General features: G+C 39.1%; 1 protein-coding gene across 1 annotated transcript in view; it reads left to right on the forward strand.

Annotated features, from left to right (window-relative positions):
• KIF6 (kinesin family member 6) overlaps window positions 1-17,419 on the forward strand; it is a 344,907-nt gene that overhangs the window by 151,289 nt on the left and 176,199 nt on the right. Inside the window, exon 10 of the mRNA XM_053602779.1 lies at window positions 88-191. Coding sequence (XP_053458754.1) covers window positions 88-191 — 104 coding nt within the window. The remainder of the gene's footprint in view (window positions 1-87; window positions 192-17,419) is intronic.

Here is a 17,419-nt window from a genome sequence, read left to right on the forward strand (position 1 = left end):
TGATAATTTTAAAAGATACATGTCCTCTGCTGCCAAATTCACCTTAATGCGAAGCTGACATTTCCTCTGCCTCCTCCCCATTTGTAGATGATTATCCGGCTACAAAAGGAAATCCAGGAGCTGAAGGATGAACTAGCCATCGTCACTGGGGAACGGAGGACAGAGGCACTCACAGAAGCAGAGCTCCTTCAGTAAGCCTACAGACTTTTTCTTCCTTTTTAACAGTGAAAGTTTATGTTAACTTCTTTGTTGGCCTTAACATTATGAATTCACCTCAAAGCATAAAGTTCCCCTGGGACAGTCTGAAATTGCATGTAGGCGCCAGTTAAGAGTGGCGGCTTTCCATGAAAAGCTGGATAAGGCTGGCAGTGTTTTTGCCGCCTCAGCTTGGAGGAGGAAGTAAAGAACAGAGCATAAAGAGGATGGGAATATCCTTCTCATGCCAGCTGAATAAAAGGGATTGTATAATAGTCATGCAATTTTAAAACACACACACACCAAGCACTGTTAAGCGGTGGAGCTCAGATCTGAAAGGAATTCAAGAAACATCCTTTGTATTAAACAGCATCTTGCTTCAAGCACCAATTTATCCCATGCCAAAGTAAGCTTTCTCTTTTATTAAATAGATGGCCCATATATTGCAGCTCAAACACTGGAACTGGGAATGAAAGCAGGTATTCAGGGCTTTATGCGAGTGCAAAGTCTTTCAGAGCCTTTAGCTTTGCAGCCATATGGCATATTGGTGGTACAATGTGGCTCTCCTCTCTGATCACAAGCCACTGTGATGGGCTTTCTTGTCATTTCTGCGCTATTTAGTAAGCATTTCTGGAGGGCACTAGGCTAGAGGGCAGTAGCATTCTCTATTTCCAAGTAAGAAAAAAGCCACATAAAGATAGCCTACCATTTCACCTAAGCCTCTCTCCACAGAGAAAATGGTAAATAAGAGAGATGGTCAAAGTAGTAAAAGTTTCCTTCAACTATTTCACAGTGGTTCCTGGAGTGGGTCTAAAGCTTGAGAAGCCTTATGCAAGGTTTCTGTTATGGTCTAAGTTTTCACTCCTCCTGGATAGCGTTTCCTAATTCTAGAACCCTGTTTAATAGCATAATAGGCCTCTAAGGCAGTGGTTTTCAGCCTCCCTAATGCTGCGCCCTTTAATACAGTTCCTGTGGGTCGACCCACAGATTGAGAACCGCTGCTCTGAGGCTTTCCTTGCAAAGCTACTTTGTACCATACTTGCAGTAAAGGAGGATATATTTCCAAAAATTCACATTTAAAAAAATTCCCTTCACTTCTTTAAATAACTTGGGTTATCTCAGATATTGAGAGCTTAACAAAGCTGAGATTTTCTTCACTGTGTTTTTCCTTTCCCTTCCAAGGAAGGAATTGCCAATTATTATCTTAGAAAACGTTTCTTCAGAATTTAGGAAAACAAAACCACTCTAGGCCTTTCAACAGAAAGAATTTAATATAAGAAATTGCACAGAAGATAGCATTGTTGAGAAGGTAAACAGGAAATGATGAAGTACTCCAGAGTTCAGGAACAGCAGTAGGACTGCAGGGACCCCAGGCGCAGGTACTATTAAGAAAATCTGTGGTCTGGAGTGACCAGCAAGGGCTGGCCCACAAGGAACGCTGCCGAACAGGAGGTGTGGCCACTGAGGAGCCACTCACATGTGCGGTTTAAGACGTCATCCAGGGGTCTTCCTTGGCCCCTCCCTCATCCGCTCCCGTCAGGGCCTCCCATTGGCTGACAGAAGCCGGTAGTTAAAGAAGCCTGGGAATGCAGTTTGCTAAGCGCCAGTGTGTTGTCTAATTCCTGCGTAGCCTGGATGTTGCTCCCGAGGCTCAGTTTAAGGTTGATTCTGAATGTGATGGTTTCAGATGTCGGGCTGAGCAGTATGTGCTGCAGGCTCCTGCCACTGCCCCAAATCTAGAGAATCGTAGAACTGATGAGGGAACTGATACAGAAACACACAAATCTCTGGCCATAACTAGAAAAAAGAGCAGACTTCTCAATGGCCCAGACGCTTAAGGATTTCCTGAGAGACTGAACAGGGAAGGTTGAGATAGGCGGGACAAAAGGATAGACCGAGACACCGGTGCAGCACAATGGTGGCCCCGGGTCTCCTGGCCCCTTAGAGCGGGAGAGGGCTGCAATAACCGAGAATTGCGTAGAGCAGTTGTAGTGGGTGTGTGTAGTTGGCCCTATGGAGCCCTGGGCAGTCCTCTTTTTCCGGTGCTGAGGCAGGAGAAACAGGGAAGGGCCCCGGTAGCTGACAGAGAGGAACCAGATAAGCTCTGAAGCTGCAGTCTGCACTCTGCCCATCCCTGTCCTTACAGAAGACAGCCAGGAACACAAGTGCCCGCAGGCCCTCGGCCAAGTCTGGCTGCTCCAGCTAAGATACCTGAGAGCTTAGGAAAGATGAGCTCACAGTCAGGAATGGTAGGAGTAAAAATATAAGGACTGCCAAAAGTCTGAGAAAGACAGAAACAGGAAGAGCTGACAATTTGCAGGGCCCTAGAACTGAACATTGCAAAAAGAGTGGTTAATTTCTTTACAGAAATAAAATGTAGCATTACATCCATGAAACAAGAATGGGACTTTTTTTTTTTTTAAAACAAAATCAAGAGGAAATCTTGGATATAAAAATATTAATGGTCATTAGTAATTTAATAAATGGCTCAATAGCAGAAAAGTGAGTTAGGAAGATCAGGGCTATGGAATTCTTCCCTAATGTAAAAGAATAAAGAGATAGAAAGTTTAAGAGAAAAGAGTCATGGAAAATAGCTCAACATTTACCAATATCTAATGAATAAGAGTTGGTGGGGGAGAAAATAGAGATAATTCAATGGAGATAATTGTTGAAGAAATAATATCTAAAACTTTTCTATAACTATTAAAAGGATGCATAACTTCAGAATGAAAAGGTTGCCAAATGCTAAGCCATATGTCACATTGTAGAAAAGTTTTAGAACTTTAAAACATAGAAAAGAATCCTAAAATTTACCAGAGAGGGAAGAAAATTGCTAAAAGTCAAAGAACAGACTTCTCATCAGCCACTTTGGAACTAAGAGCATCTAATACTAAAATATAAAATAAAACACAAAGTACTTCAAATGTATTTTTTTCTGTATCTAGCCAAATTCATATTCAAATGTGAAGATGAAATAAAGGCATTTTGCAGACATACAAATTTTAAGATAAAAAGTTACCACTCTAGAGCTTTTTATCAAAGAACTATACTACAGATTGTACTTTAGCAAAAAGAAAAATGCAAAAAGTATGAGAAGTACTAAGAATGAGCATATTTTTAGATCTTCTTTATAATATTTAATATTGATAGCATTTACATTATGTATTTTATACTAACTTACCATTTATTCCATAAGTAAATTTTTCTGTTTAAAGATTATTGAAATAACAAATTTTTTAATTCATGGGAATTTAGGGGGTATAATGTAGGAAAATAAAATTGTGACAATAGATTAAAATACTGAAGAACTTTTAGATTGTGGATTGGTTTCTTTCAGCCAATAGATAACAAATATATCAAAACCAATGTTAATCTGAACAGATTCTATATGGACAGTATATTGGGTGGTCACTAGCTTTTGAGTGTAGTTTATTCATTCATTTCATATTTATTATTTATCTAGCATTCACACTCCATGTTAGGCCCTGAGAGAAACACAAATATGAGCAAAACCTAAATACTGCTCTCAAGAAGCTCACAATTTAGTGGTGATGACAGACAGATGGTGATGAAATATAAGGAGAATGCAGAGACAGTAATGATTACTTTTGAGCTCAGGAATCATGTAAAACAGTTCGTGTGCTACTAAATAAACTCCAGTAGTTCCCACAAGAGAAGTGTGCCATGTACATAATGTTGTGTCTTGTTGGTGATAACTGATCAACAGAGAGAGCAGATGTCGCCAGCCACCTCCACTCTGCCAAAGCGAAGCATAAAGTTTTACAGCAATACAGTAAATTTGGTTTGTTCACACTGACAGTGGAATATTCAAGTGAATGTGTTTTGTTCTTATTTTTTTTTATATTGTTGTTATCATGTGTTTTGCCATAATTAGACTGAATATCAGTACAACCTAAATTTCAACAGATTTAAGTCTTCATTTTAATGTGAAAGATGTAAATTAAATTTGGCCCCTAATATGGCATTAGTTTGTAATTCTTTGTCTTCTTGGGCCCCTAGACAGTTACTCAGGAAAGTAAATCCACTTCATTCCTCCCACTGTACACACACTGCAGGTGGTGGGGAAAAGTGATGTTAACAGAGAGGACGAGTCCCACAGCTTGGCAGGACAGAGTGGCAGAATTGCTCTGGCATTCTAGTCATCTGTCCTGCAGATTCCTGGGCTTATGTTGACTGGAAGGGCATAAAGACATTCCTATCAGACATTCTCTGAAGAATGTCAGAAAGCAGATATTTACCTGATATGATATTCTATGCACGATGCACTGGGCAGTTTATAGAGGTCTGTTAATATCCAGCCCTATCAAATTTTTTGAGCCATTTCCCAACATTTCAGTACTTAATGTAAATATTTGTTGCACAGACTTGGATGCTTTAATTGAAGAGGATTTTAGATGTCAGCCTTCAGTTATTGTGATATTTTTAGTTTACAACTTTTTTTTTTTTTTTTTTGGCCTGGGTAAATCTGAAAAGAGACAGCTGGATGAAGTCTGTATAGCCAAGTTAATGTTTATACAGAACTGCTTGGGTGAAGATTTGATTGTGAATGATTCTCTAAACACATACATCATTGTTTCTCTGGTAAAACAGTAAGCCTGTAGAGCAGTGTTTTTCAACCTTTTTATCTCACAGCACACTTGAACCTATAGTAAACTTCCACAGCAACTTAAATTATGTTAATCAAAAAAAGAGAGAGAGAGAGAAAGTAAAAAAAAAAGAATATGCTTGCTGTGTTTTGAAATTATTTTGGAAATAATTTAATTAATGATCTTTAAAAATTTTCATGGCACACCAGTGTGCCATAAAACACTGGTTAAAAATCACTGCTGGAGACCTTTGACTAGGATGGAAGCATTAAGTCCTGACCCAAGTCAAAGTGAATGGAGTATTCTCTGTATAGCAACAGTTTACTTCTGAGATGAATTGATTGGATCTCATTAACTTGAGTTTGCCCAGAGTATCTGGATACCTACAAACATGTAGGTCCTTTTCTAACAACAACAATAAAAAAAAGAAAATCTTCATACAAATCAATTAATCCTGAATTCATTGAGCACCTAATAAATGCTAATCATTTTAGTAGGTGCTTTGGGAGGCTGTAGGATACAAAAAGCAATTCCAAGGAGTTATAATTTTATTGAGGAAAACTTATATACACACGTATTTACATACATAGATTATATAAAATGTATATATAAAGAGAACAAGAGAATATATTAGTGAAAATAATAAATGAACACTGAGGATTTTAAACTAATTCTAGTTCTAGTCCTACCCATATTTGTTTTTTAGTGGGTCTCTATCTTTTTTTTTTTTTTGGCCAGGGCTGGGTTTGAACCTGCCACCTCCGGCATATGGGACCGGTGCCCTGCCACTTGAGCCACAGGCGCCGCCCTTTAGTGGGTCTCTAAATTCAAGTTCCCTTATGTGTAAAGTGAAAGAGTTGAACTAGATGATATTTATATGCTCTTTTTAGCTCTATGATTTTAAATTTAGCATCAGTATATTATATATGGTTTACAACACTATTTACTATGATAAGAAAAAGCTAAATCATTATGCAGGAATTCAGAAATAGGGAAGTCACTGCAGACTTCACCCATGGAGTAAGCAGAATATTAAGAGGAAGAAGGTGCCATTCTACTCCAGGTGCTGAAAGGGAATGAGGGTGTGTGCAGCGGGCAGGGCGGAGACTACCAGGAGACCAGCATGGGGCTTACATTGCATACAGCAAGCACCAACTAATAAGGATATGAACTGAAACTGGCCTGGCAGGATCCTGAAATTCTCACTGAGGAATTGAAGAATAGGATTGGGAAGATAAATGGTGACCCCGTGATGTGTAATTAAACCATACATAGAAGCACTAGTATTTTATTTAATGGTGACTAGAAAACCTATTGTGGTTTGAGAGTTCATTCAGTTCATTCACTCCTTCAGTAAATGTTATTGTACTCTCTCTTTGTACTAGGAACTGTTCAAGGTACTGGAAATACAGGAATGAACAGAATAATGTCCTTGACCTCATGGAACTTATATTCTTGTGAGGAGAAAGATAATGCACAAAATAAATAACTAAAATGTAGAGCATTTCAGATAGCAGAAAGTGGAAAAAGAATGAAGCAAGAGTTATAATTTTAGTACAGTGGCTATGAAAGAACTTCCTTGATGATTATTTTAGGATCGCCACCTTATAGAAATGGACAGAACTGGCTGGAATAAGAAATCAGAAGATAGTGTAATCAGGTTGAGTGTGGGAATGAGGGGAAAGACTTGACTGGTAACAATAAGATGGAGAGGAAAAGAAAATTCTGAGAGACCTTAAGAAGGAAGAATCAATAGCAGTGATGTAATAAACATGAAAGAGGTAAAGAAGGGAGAAGAGTAAAAACTTACAGCTTTAAAACAGGTTATCAGGAGGTGGAAAATTTGGGAAAGGAAGGGTAAGAAGTGCCGAGTTTCTTACATGAAGGAATATACAATGTACAGGCTGAATTCTGGAACCTAAGAGGAGGGTTGAGACTAGAGATTTAAATTTTGGAGTGACCGGTATTGAGTGGATAGAACGCTGAGGTCAAGACCAAGGGTCAGCATGGAAATTCTCTAATTTGAGGTAGGGAATAATCAGAACACTTTGAATTATATCTTCCTACATTCAGTTTACTATAGGAGGATTGCCAACTAAATTTATCTTTTAACTTAGCCACATTAACCCATCCCCTCCTGATATCTTTTCAAATATAATTAATACGACAGTCATTGTATATTTTAAAATGGAGAAGAAAGAGCTCCTACCTAACAGCTGGCTCTGAACTCAACACTCCCCCAAATAAACTCCTCTCCATCTGTCTCCAGACTTGGTCCTGGCCATTGTATCCCCCATCAGCCACTTCTTTCCAAGCCTTACAGTTGCCCAAGCCAGAAAATTAGAAGTCACTATGCGTCTATCCTTCTGCTTATACCCCAAATCTAATCTGTGTGGGGCATTTCTTTTAATAAGTAATTCTTTATAAAATTAAATAATTTTAGACTAAACATAGTTTAAACCCAAACACATACCATACAGAATTTGTTTCAAAAGAACGTATTTGTACTGATAAAAGCTTCACTGATGTCCAAGCATCTATTTAAATGCAAAAGGAAGAGTCTTAAATCCTCATTTCTCCATCTAATAAATCTTATTTTGAAATTAAAAGAAATTATATCTGTCTTCATTCTTTTTAGTGATTGAGTACTATCAGCACCATCCGGGCACTGTCTGAGGAGCTGGGGGCTCAGAGCCAGACCAAACAGTCGCACAAGAGGGGAGCCCTGTGAGGGAAAGGCTGTTGATGGTTCTACCCTGATGCAAGAGGCACTCAGCGGAGAGGGTCAGGGGAGTGTTTTGTGAAGGGCAGGGAACAGAGAGCAAGTGACATACAGAAAATCCATCAATTCTTTCATCCTTTTAAAGTTAGCATTTAACGGTGACTTCGGGAGAAGTCATTTCTACCATATTCAGCCTGCAGTTCAAAGTTTTTTTATTGGCTAGTCTAATAAAAGTTTAATTGGATTCAGTTCCTCAATGTTTGAACTGGATTAGAACCATAAAACAAATTTTGACCACAGGTATAGTGGCTCTCTCGAACCTAAAATTTGATATCTTGTTCCAAAAAGTATAGGACAGAATAATTAAAATCAAGACTTTCTCATATAACTTGAAATATACCATGACAATTACTATAAGTCCTGTAATGTGATCCTCAGACTATTTTAGAAACTAAATGAAACATCCTTTAATATTAGAATTAATATAGTCCTAGAAAGAATTAGCCATCAAACCAGTCTTTTAGGGAGAGTCTCTTTGTCAGTACTTAATTCTAGATCAATAGTGCTTTATCCTTTTATATTTAGTTTATCGTCACTGGCCTCCATGATGGTTTTCATTGTAAAACTACTATTAAAAACATGTTTCAAAATTATGACTACTACAAAATTATAACTACTATTAAAAACATGTTTCAAAATTATAACTGATGCTGCCCAAATTCTCTGACATGATAAGCTTTCCTGATTATTCTCTGACATGTCTTCCACCATGGAGGTAGGAGTGGATTTCAGGAAACTATACACCTCAAGAATGAGAGAGAGAAACAGAGACAGATAGGGCTGGTGAACGGGAGGGGGCGGTCAGTCAAGCCCCTGCAAGAGTCTGAAAAATCTGTTAAAAACTGTTTGAAGCATTCCTGCACAGACTGCTCATTAGAAAATGAAAAAGCTGGCTCAGCACCCGTAGCACGGTGTTTACGGAGCCAGCCACATATACTGAGGGTGGTGGGTTCTAACCCAGCTAGGGCCAGCTAAACAACAATGACAACTGCAACAAAAAATAGCCGGGTCAGTTGTGGTGGGCGCCTGTAGTCCCAGCTACTCGGGAGGCTGAGGCTAGAGAATCGCTTAAGCCCAAGAGTTTGAGGTTGCTGTGAGCTGTCCACAGCATTCTACTCTTTGTCACAGCAGGGCACAAAGTGAGACATTCTGTCTCAAAAAAAAAAAAAGAAAGAAAGAAAATGAAAAAACTAGCCAGTGACTCATGTTTGTTAATTCCAGAACTTTGGGAAGCCAGGTGGGAGGATCATTTGAGGTCAAGAGTTAGAGACCAGCTGGGCAGCATTGCAAGACCCCGTATCTATAAATTTTTTTTAAAACAACTAGCAGGCATAGTGGAGCACACCTATAGTCCCAAGCTGAGGTAGGAGGGTCGCTGGAGCCCAGCAGTTCAAGGCTCCAGTGAGCTACAATCATGCCACTATCCAGGGGTCCTCAAACTTTTAAAACAGGGGGCCAGTTCACTGTCCCTCAGACCGTTGGAGGGCTGGACTATAGTTTAAAAAAAAATCTATGAACAAATTCCTATGCACACTGCACATATCTTATTTTGAAGTAAAAAAAACAAAACGGGAACAAATACAGTCACACCACCGCATGTGGCCCATGGGCCATAGTTTGGGGACCCCTGTGTCAGCTTAGGCAATAGAGTTAAACCCTGTCTCTAAATTAAGAAAAAAAAATTTAAAGGAAAGAAAATGAGAAATCTCAAAGTTTGTGCCTAATTTCTTATCACTGTGGATAAAATTGTCTAAGTAATATTGAGCATGCCTCACTATCCAGATCCCTTCCTATGCATAGGCCCCAAATAGCCTCGCCCTTGACAACCTCTGGGGCCTCATTTCTGCCAAGCTTCCCCTCCTTCAGCCTGGTCTCCTCACCCCATCTCTCCTGAAACATTCCTTCCTTCCTTGCTCACACAGATCATCATACCCCCAAGACCTTCCCGAGCCTCCTGATCTAAAATATACCCTCCCTTATCAGTCTTTATCCTCTGTATGCTGAGTTATCTTCCTTCAAAACAGCAGCGTCCTGTTTAATGGTTCACTGATGTCAGTCTCACGCTATGTTCTGAATGAGCTTCATGAGGACTGAGACTACCTGAGTTGTTCACCATTATGTCCCTGGAACCGGAAATAGTACCTGGCACGTGGTAGGCCCTTGGTAAATATTAGTCGAATGAATTAGTGAAAGTTTCTTTCATGAACTGTTTATTTTGAATCACTTGGACATCTGCTCAGAGCTGTCCTGTGGTGTTTTTTATGAATAAGGGTCCTCAGAACTAGTCTCTGTTGACAGAAACACTGCCTGACATTTAGATTCGGTTTGCGATGATTTGGTGTCCACTGTGTGCTAGGCCTTCATCTCACAAATGTGAACCACTGAGGAATTACCTGAAATATTCAGAAGTTTCCCCACAACTATTTTGTTTAATGTCATTAAGATCAGGCAGGGAAAATTTACATGAATGGACTGAGAGTCAGGAGACCTGAATTCCTCACCTCAACTCTCCTTCTAGTCTAAGGAGATTAGCGACCCAAAGCGGTCACCCCCTTTCTGTAGGCCTCCATCTTCTAATCCTATGTGGGCAAATTCTACCGTCTCTGTATATCTCAGGTACTCATCTTTGTGAGAGAGTAATAATGGCAACTACCTCACAATGCTGTTAGGATTGCCAAAGTAATTCACAGAATGTACTGAACACAATATGCAGCCCACAGGCTCTCAATCAGTGGAAGCTATTATTATTTCCCTATGATTCCTTGATATAATTTTTCTTGTTGTTGAAGAAGCTACTTCACTTGTAGATTTTTTTTTCAAACTTCTTTACTGGGAAAAGGAGAGATCTCTCCCTTCGGAACATACAAATGCTCATGTATATACATAGCATACAAAGAAAAAATACCAGAGGGAAAAACTACCAAAATGTTACTGGGATTAAAAGTGATCTTTTTTCTAGTTCTTTCCACCTGGCTATATTTCCTAAAATGTCTACAGAAAATTAAAGGTTATATTTGAAGAATTAATATCACTTGCTGATTTTATACCTCCAAGTAACAGAATAAAATTGTTTCACTGATTTAACAAACAGCAGGAAAAAAATACCCTTTTTGGTTAACTCTCCTTTTACACTAAAGTTCACAGCTGAATTAAAAACAAATGTTTTCTTCTTACTGTATAATATACATAGTTGGTTCTGAGATCCAAACTGTATCTGATTCAGGAATTTTAACTGCAAGTTATTCACATAGTTAATATTTGTATTATTTTTTTCTGGGGGTATAATATTGTATATTGTTAATTAGCCATTGTGGTGCTTTTCTTATGCAGTTGATAGAAGACTGTACGTCTAAAAGGCTAAACAAAACAAAAAATACAAGTTATCAGATGGGAATGTTCATAAAATGCTTCCAAATTGTAATTGTTTGCTTTACATCTTACTGTCTACTTCTTTTTTTTTTTTTTTTTCTTTTTTTGTAGAGACAGAGTCTCACTGTACCGCCCTTGGGTAGAGTGCCGTGGCGTCACACGGCTCACAGCAACCTCTAACTCCTGGGCTTAAGCGATTCTCTTGCCTCAGCCTCCCGAGTAGCTGGGACTACAGGCATCCGCCACAACGCCCGGCTATTTTTTTGTTGTTGTAGTTTGGCCGGGGCTGGGTTTGAACCCGCCACCCTCGGCATATGGGGCCGGCGCCCTACTCACTGAGCCACAGGCACCGCCCTACTGTCTACTTCTTTAACTATAACGTAGTTCCACATACTCCCAAACATTTGCTGAAAGCTTTAAGATATTTTGAATTTAGGAATTCAAAAATAAAGTAGCAGCCTGACTCCTAATGACAGCTGGTGCATAAACTGTGTATTTTATTTAAAATAAAATGATAACTTTTAAAAATCATTGCAAACATGTAAATGGTGTTATATGCACAAGTAGATCAGTGATATTTCCTCATTGTAGAAATTCTAAAACATACAGACAAATAAAAAAGAACACGACCTGTGTACACACATGCTCGTATCCGAGCACAAGAAAACGTGCGGAAGAAGCAGGCAGGTGCTTGGTGCTTCCCCAGTAACACTGGTGAAGGCTTTTTCCCCAGATGACTTTGTAAGGGCCTTGTAAATGCTGTGTCCAACACAGAGATGGGGCATCCAAGCCTGTTCTCTCAACCAGCTTCTTCGTCAGGATTTCTGCCAGTTGGAATTCTCTGCGTGTCTCCGGAGAAGTTTGCCGTGAATACTTCATGTTTCTTTCAGGTACTGCCCAGCTGTTTTCATTTTGAACTCTGTTCTTTCTTCCAAAGGCTGGATTCGTCAACAAAACTTTCTATTTCCCATTTCCTGAATTTTAGCATTTCAACATCTGTGTAATAATTGGACTAAAGATACTCAAACGTATTATAAAATTATTCATGAATAATAAAATTATTATTATTCATTCATTACAAAATCTTGGAAATGGGCAGGATGAATTGAAACAAGATTTGTTGCTGTCGCTGATGTTACTGAGAAGTATTTTGTTTGCTCGCTTGTCTTTTTTGGGGGAAGGTGGGTGGCCGCTAACTTTCTGTGTGAGTTAGGAACTTAACCTTTGGGTGTATTTTCTTATTTATATCATTTGCTTACCAATCTGTTAGCTAAAGAGAGTTCAGAAAGAGCAGTTTGTCTTAGCTTCATGCCCTGAGGCTTGGGAGAAGAGGTGTTATGATTTCTCCTTCTGTTTGATTTTTTGGGCTGCCCTGGGCCTTCATGATGTGTTCCTCAGTGTTACTGAGCACCTCACAGCACTTTGCTAGATGCCATCAGAGAAATAAAAGAAGCATAAAGCCTCCCGCCACTGCAGGGCATCTGCTGTGGGGGAAGAATTAAAGATTGAGACAAGTAAGTGATCATGGGCAAAATGGGCGATGAAGACCAGGAGTGAAAAGAAGTTAATGAAAGAAAGGTAAATTAATTACCAAATAACTCTGAGTATAGATCAAGTTTGTTTTAATCAAATGAAAATACGTGACCTGCTTTAGGAATTGTCCATAAGCAGTGTTAGAGCACACCTATTCCCTCTCAGAACTGCACTCAAGTCCAAAATTAAGACGCTTAGCTTTTACTTTTTAGCTCTCTTCTCTGTGTAATACAGATACCCATTCTTCTGATATTCATGTAAAGATCTGAGGACTTGTTGGAAAAACCCAAAGTTTTTCTTTTATAATTAAATAACCCCAGTGCAGGACATCCTACTGCTGATAAAGTGAACAATGCTTTAAAATGGATTAAGGATAATTTGTGGATAATTATTAAGGATAATTCATCAGGCTGTGAGATGGTATCTTTGTATTCAGCTAAGCATTGGGTAAATTCTATGCCTTTGTAATTGTACATCTATTGGGCAATGATAGTTTGGCCCAATATCATGGAGAATTGTCTCCAAATAACATGTAAGTCTGCATTCCCAGTGTACATTCAGCTTCAACCAAAACACACCAAAATAAAATGTGAGCTGCCTCGGGAGACTAGCCTCCATTCTCTCTCCCAGCTAACCTAGCCTGAGCCTCTGCAGCCCTTTCATCTGGCCTTCACAAGCTCTCTTGCAGAAACTCAGCTTTACCGCTTGTCTGCCTCCACACCCCCACAGGCAAGAGACAAACATTCTCCAAGACAGCCCAAGGTCTGGTTCTCATTGGCTTAGCAAATAACCTGTCTTAATTGGCTTAGCAAATAACCTGTCTTAGTTCTAGCAGCCGAGCTGCAGGCAGCTGAGCTCAGGGGTCACTTCGGACGGAGTATTTTTCTTCTCTGTCCCTCAGAGGTGCCCTCATCCTCACTCCCATCCTTCCAGACCACTTTCCCTAGTGGTTCTCTCTGTGTATGTCATCAGCTTGAGCATACTTACAACTTTTGCCACATCCTCAAGAATTTGTCTTCATTAATGTCAAAGTAGCTACTGCCTGGTGTATCATTTCTGCGCTTTACTGGAGAAAGCAGATTTCCCCTTCTTTTTCGTGACCCTACCTCCTACTATTAGTGCTTTGCCACTGCTTTTCTCATCAGTGCAGATGGGTCCACCAGCACGTGGTGGGCAGAAGGCAGGACTGTATCCTTCCTTTTGTATTTAATCTGAAACTCCTAATTGACTTCTGCAGCCACATGTTTTATCTTCCTTCTGCACTTCACTTTTTCTTTTGTTCTCTGATACCCCTAACTTTTCCTATTAGTTTGGTGGAAGAAAGCAGCCATCAAGAAACAGAAAACTTGTAAATTATCAAAGAAATGCAAATTAAAATAAGATGCAACTCTGTTGCCAGTCTTATTGGTAGAAATGAAGAGGATGAGGCTACCCGTGTTCGTGAGAGCATGGATGAGAGCTCTGCCGGCTGGCAGATGTGCAGGGCCGTGAGCGGCTGGCAAATGGGGACGCCTGCTCTGAGACTGGCGCAAATGCTATGGAAGATTTCTGAGCTATTCCCCTTCTGTGGATGCCCTGAAAAGCATTTGTACAAATACATTTAGACCCAGCCATTTTACTTCCAGAAATTTGTCCTTTAAGGACACATATACGAAGATATTTATCACAACACTATTTATGATAGGAAATTGAGTTATGGTACATTTATTTGATGGAATATAATGCAATAATTATCAATATCAATGAGGGTATATGTGTTGAAGAATATGGAAGATATATGTGTGTGTGTGCGCGCATGTGTGTCCAAACGATACTGGGAACGTGTCCAAACTGTAGTGCTTGTTTTACAAAATGATATTGTAATACCATATGATCTCACTTTGTGTTAAAAAACACACATTTGTATATGTTACATACATATATATGATAAATACATGTATGTATATGTGCTTAAAAACAAGTCTGGAAAGATAGACACCAAAAATTCACAACACTGTTTCTGAATTCCAGGATAGAGCAATCTTTTGTCTTCTGTATTTTACAAACTTTTTTCAATGGACACGCATCACTCCATGATCAGACAAAATAAAGTTATTAAAAAAAAGTTCGTTATCTAAATGTGAAATAATATCTGCCTCATAACATTTTTCATGTTGTAATCAAATCAGCAAACAGGTAGTAATCATGATGATCCATAATGCTATTATTGAACATTTACCAATACATATTGCATGAGATGTTTTATTACATAGTCTAATAAAGTGTTCACAATAACTTCATGAGGCAAATAGCGTTCAGCTAACAAGCTGCATAATGAGATTTGAATCCTGTGTTGTCTGTCACCAAAGCTGCTCTGTCGTGGCCATTAAGCCATAAAAGTATGAGGTTCACAGTGGTGACTTAAACCTGAATCCTGCTTCTAAGGAGTTGACACAAGCAGGATTCTAGAATCAGCACGACTTAGTCTGTGTTGTTCAATATCAGAAATGAAGGCCTATCTGGAATTCTGGACTTTCTTCACTCTCCCTGTGTCTTACAGAAATGATCTTTTCTGGGATGTCTGATAGGAGACAGGGAAAGGGCTGGTATGTTTTGCCTGGTGGGGAAGTGTATCCCCTATTCATTCTAAGGGATTAGCTTCTGAAGTAAGACAGAGAACAGGGCCATAAAGTAAATATCCACCCCCTGCCTTTGGCTCCTTTTTGGTGTGTTGGAAGTGTATTAACTAGTGCTTGTTTTAATATCAGGCAGTTTATGTAGAAGTAGCCACAGCTGATAAAATTCAGGAGTTCATGCCAGTAATGAAATTCCTCACAGTTTCAGTAATCATGGGACCACTAACCTATGAAGTAGTTACTAAGAAACACAGGGACAGATCTTAATTTTTCATATTGGCCACGCTTTGGGTCAAATGGCTGACTTTCCCAAAATCTGTTTCTTCATTCTTTCTTACCGTCAGCCAAACAGGAACAGCAGAAATGTAGGGGACGTCTTGTTTGTTTCAGTCAGTAACATTTTTTTTTTTTTTGAACAGAAATATGTTCTCACACAGCTTTTGTGGAGCATGTCACACAACCAGAGGCTCAGGTGGCTGATGAGGAAATTCTGTAATCACCTTATATCAAACCTGATAGACACAGGATATAAGTTACTTGCTGGGGACTCCCTGGATAAACCTGTCCTGATGGCTTCTTTGGGCATCTCTCCCTGTGCTGAGCAGAACTTTCTTCTTTGGCTGGACTGGGCTTTGAACCTGCAAAGCATCATATTTCCTTACTGAGTTAGAAAAGAAAAGGTTTCACAATATTCGTATCTAAAAAATTTGAGTTTGATACTCATGTTTTGCATTCTTGGAATTTTTTTTAATAAAAAACACTTTATGACTTACACTCACCTCCATGAATAATCATCGCAAATAGCGTATAGGATTGTAATAACATGGTGTGGAGAGCTAGTTTCAGCTGTCAATCTTCTTCCAAGGCCGTAGATTCTGGACTGCTAGGATGATGTGAATCTGGCTGAGGTCCTTTTTCTTTCGTGTTCTCCTTCTGCCTTGTCTTGTAACTCAGGTGGACCCTGTGCAACTCACTGGCCGTGCTTTTTGGTTTGAATGCTGATCCTTGCTTTTACTGTAAAGGCAGGTTATCTACTTAGTCCATAAGCATCTCCAATCAGCCTTTTAAAAGGTAGAGGCTTCCTAGTGCAAGTACACAGTCTTGGGAGTGTGAGAAATGGTATTTTCATTGTGTTAGCTGTTTCCATTCCTGTGTGCTACTGCTCAGATCTGTGCAAAGCAGGAAATTTTAGAGTCTGACTTGAATCAGAAATCAAAATTTTGACTTCTACAAAATGTCCCTAAAAAGGCTGCTTTCTCCAGAGGCACATAGAAAAGGCTTTGTCTGCCCACAACATGGGCAGTAAACAAAATGAGCGGGGATGGCAGGGTGGGGATTACAAAGATAAATTAGCGACAGATTCTGACTTCGGAGAGCTTCAGTCTTGTAAGGGAGACAAGTACGTGAATATCTAGAATATCAATGTAAGGTCAAAATTATCCCAAGAGAAGTACTGGGGTAATTGGAGAGAACAGAAATTACTTTTGAAAAAAAATAAATAAATAAAAATAAAAATAAAAAAGAAATTACTTTTGACTGAGAAGAAGAAGAACGAGTTTTAGCAGACCCCACAAATCAAGACAAAATTTGGAAAATCTAAGTTGGACAGGGAGAACATTTCAGCTAGAGGGATCGATACAAGCAAAGCCACAGTCTGGTTTCCGTCTATTAAAGATGCATAAACAGATCCAGAGAAGTGATGTGACTTACAAAGATTTCTATCAAATTGTGTTCTTGCCTGAGAAAATCAGTCTTCATAAATTCTAGCCCCCTGAGGGCCCTAAACAGTTTTATAGTTCTCTGAGTTATTAGCTTTAAAATCAATTGAAAATGTAGTATATTATTAGAGGGGAAACATTTAGATGCTGCGGGCAGTGCTTGCAGCACTTTTTATTCTTTCAGGAAAGAATAGTAGCATTGAGACTAGCTTCGATTTATTGCTAGCGAATGAGTTATTAAGTAACGGCAGTTGTTGAGGCCTCCCTGTGTGCCTGGGTCCACACACACCGACAGTGAGCACCCACAGGCCAGCTCACAGCTGGAATGCCTCCAGCTTTAGGTGGTCAGATTTAGCAAAGAAAAAGTCAGGATGCTCAGTTAAATTTGAATTTCATATAAACAACAAATAATTTTTTAGTATATGTCTGATATAGTTTGTACAATTGTATTTCAGCTTTGTTTTATATGATCAGAGTTTTTTTACATAATTCACATGAATAGTTTTACTTTAAAAACAATTAGCCAATATTTATAGCTACAGTTTTTTGTCAGTGAACACCACCTTAAAGATTTTGAAAAAATAAATTCCAAAGGAAGTT

This window comes from Nycticebus coucang, chromosome 9, assembly GCF_027406575.1.
Source record: "Nycticebus coucang isolate mNycCou1 chromosome 9, mNycCou1.pri, whole genome shotgun sequence".
NCBI lineage: Eukaryota > Metazoa > Chordata > Mammalia > Primates > Lorisidae > Nycticebus > Nycticebus coucang.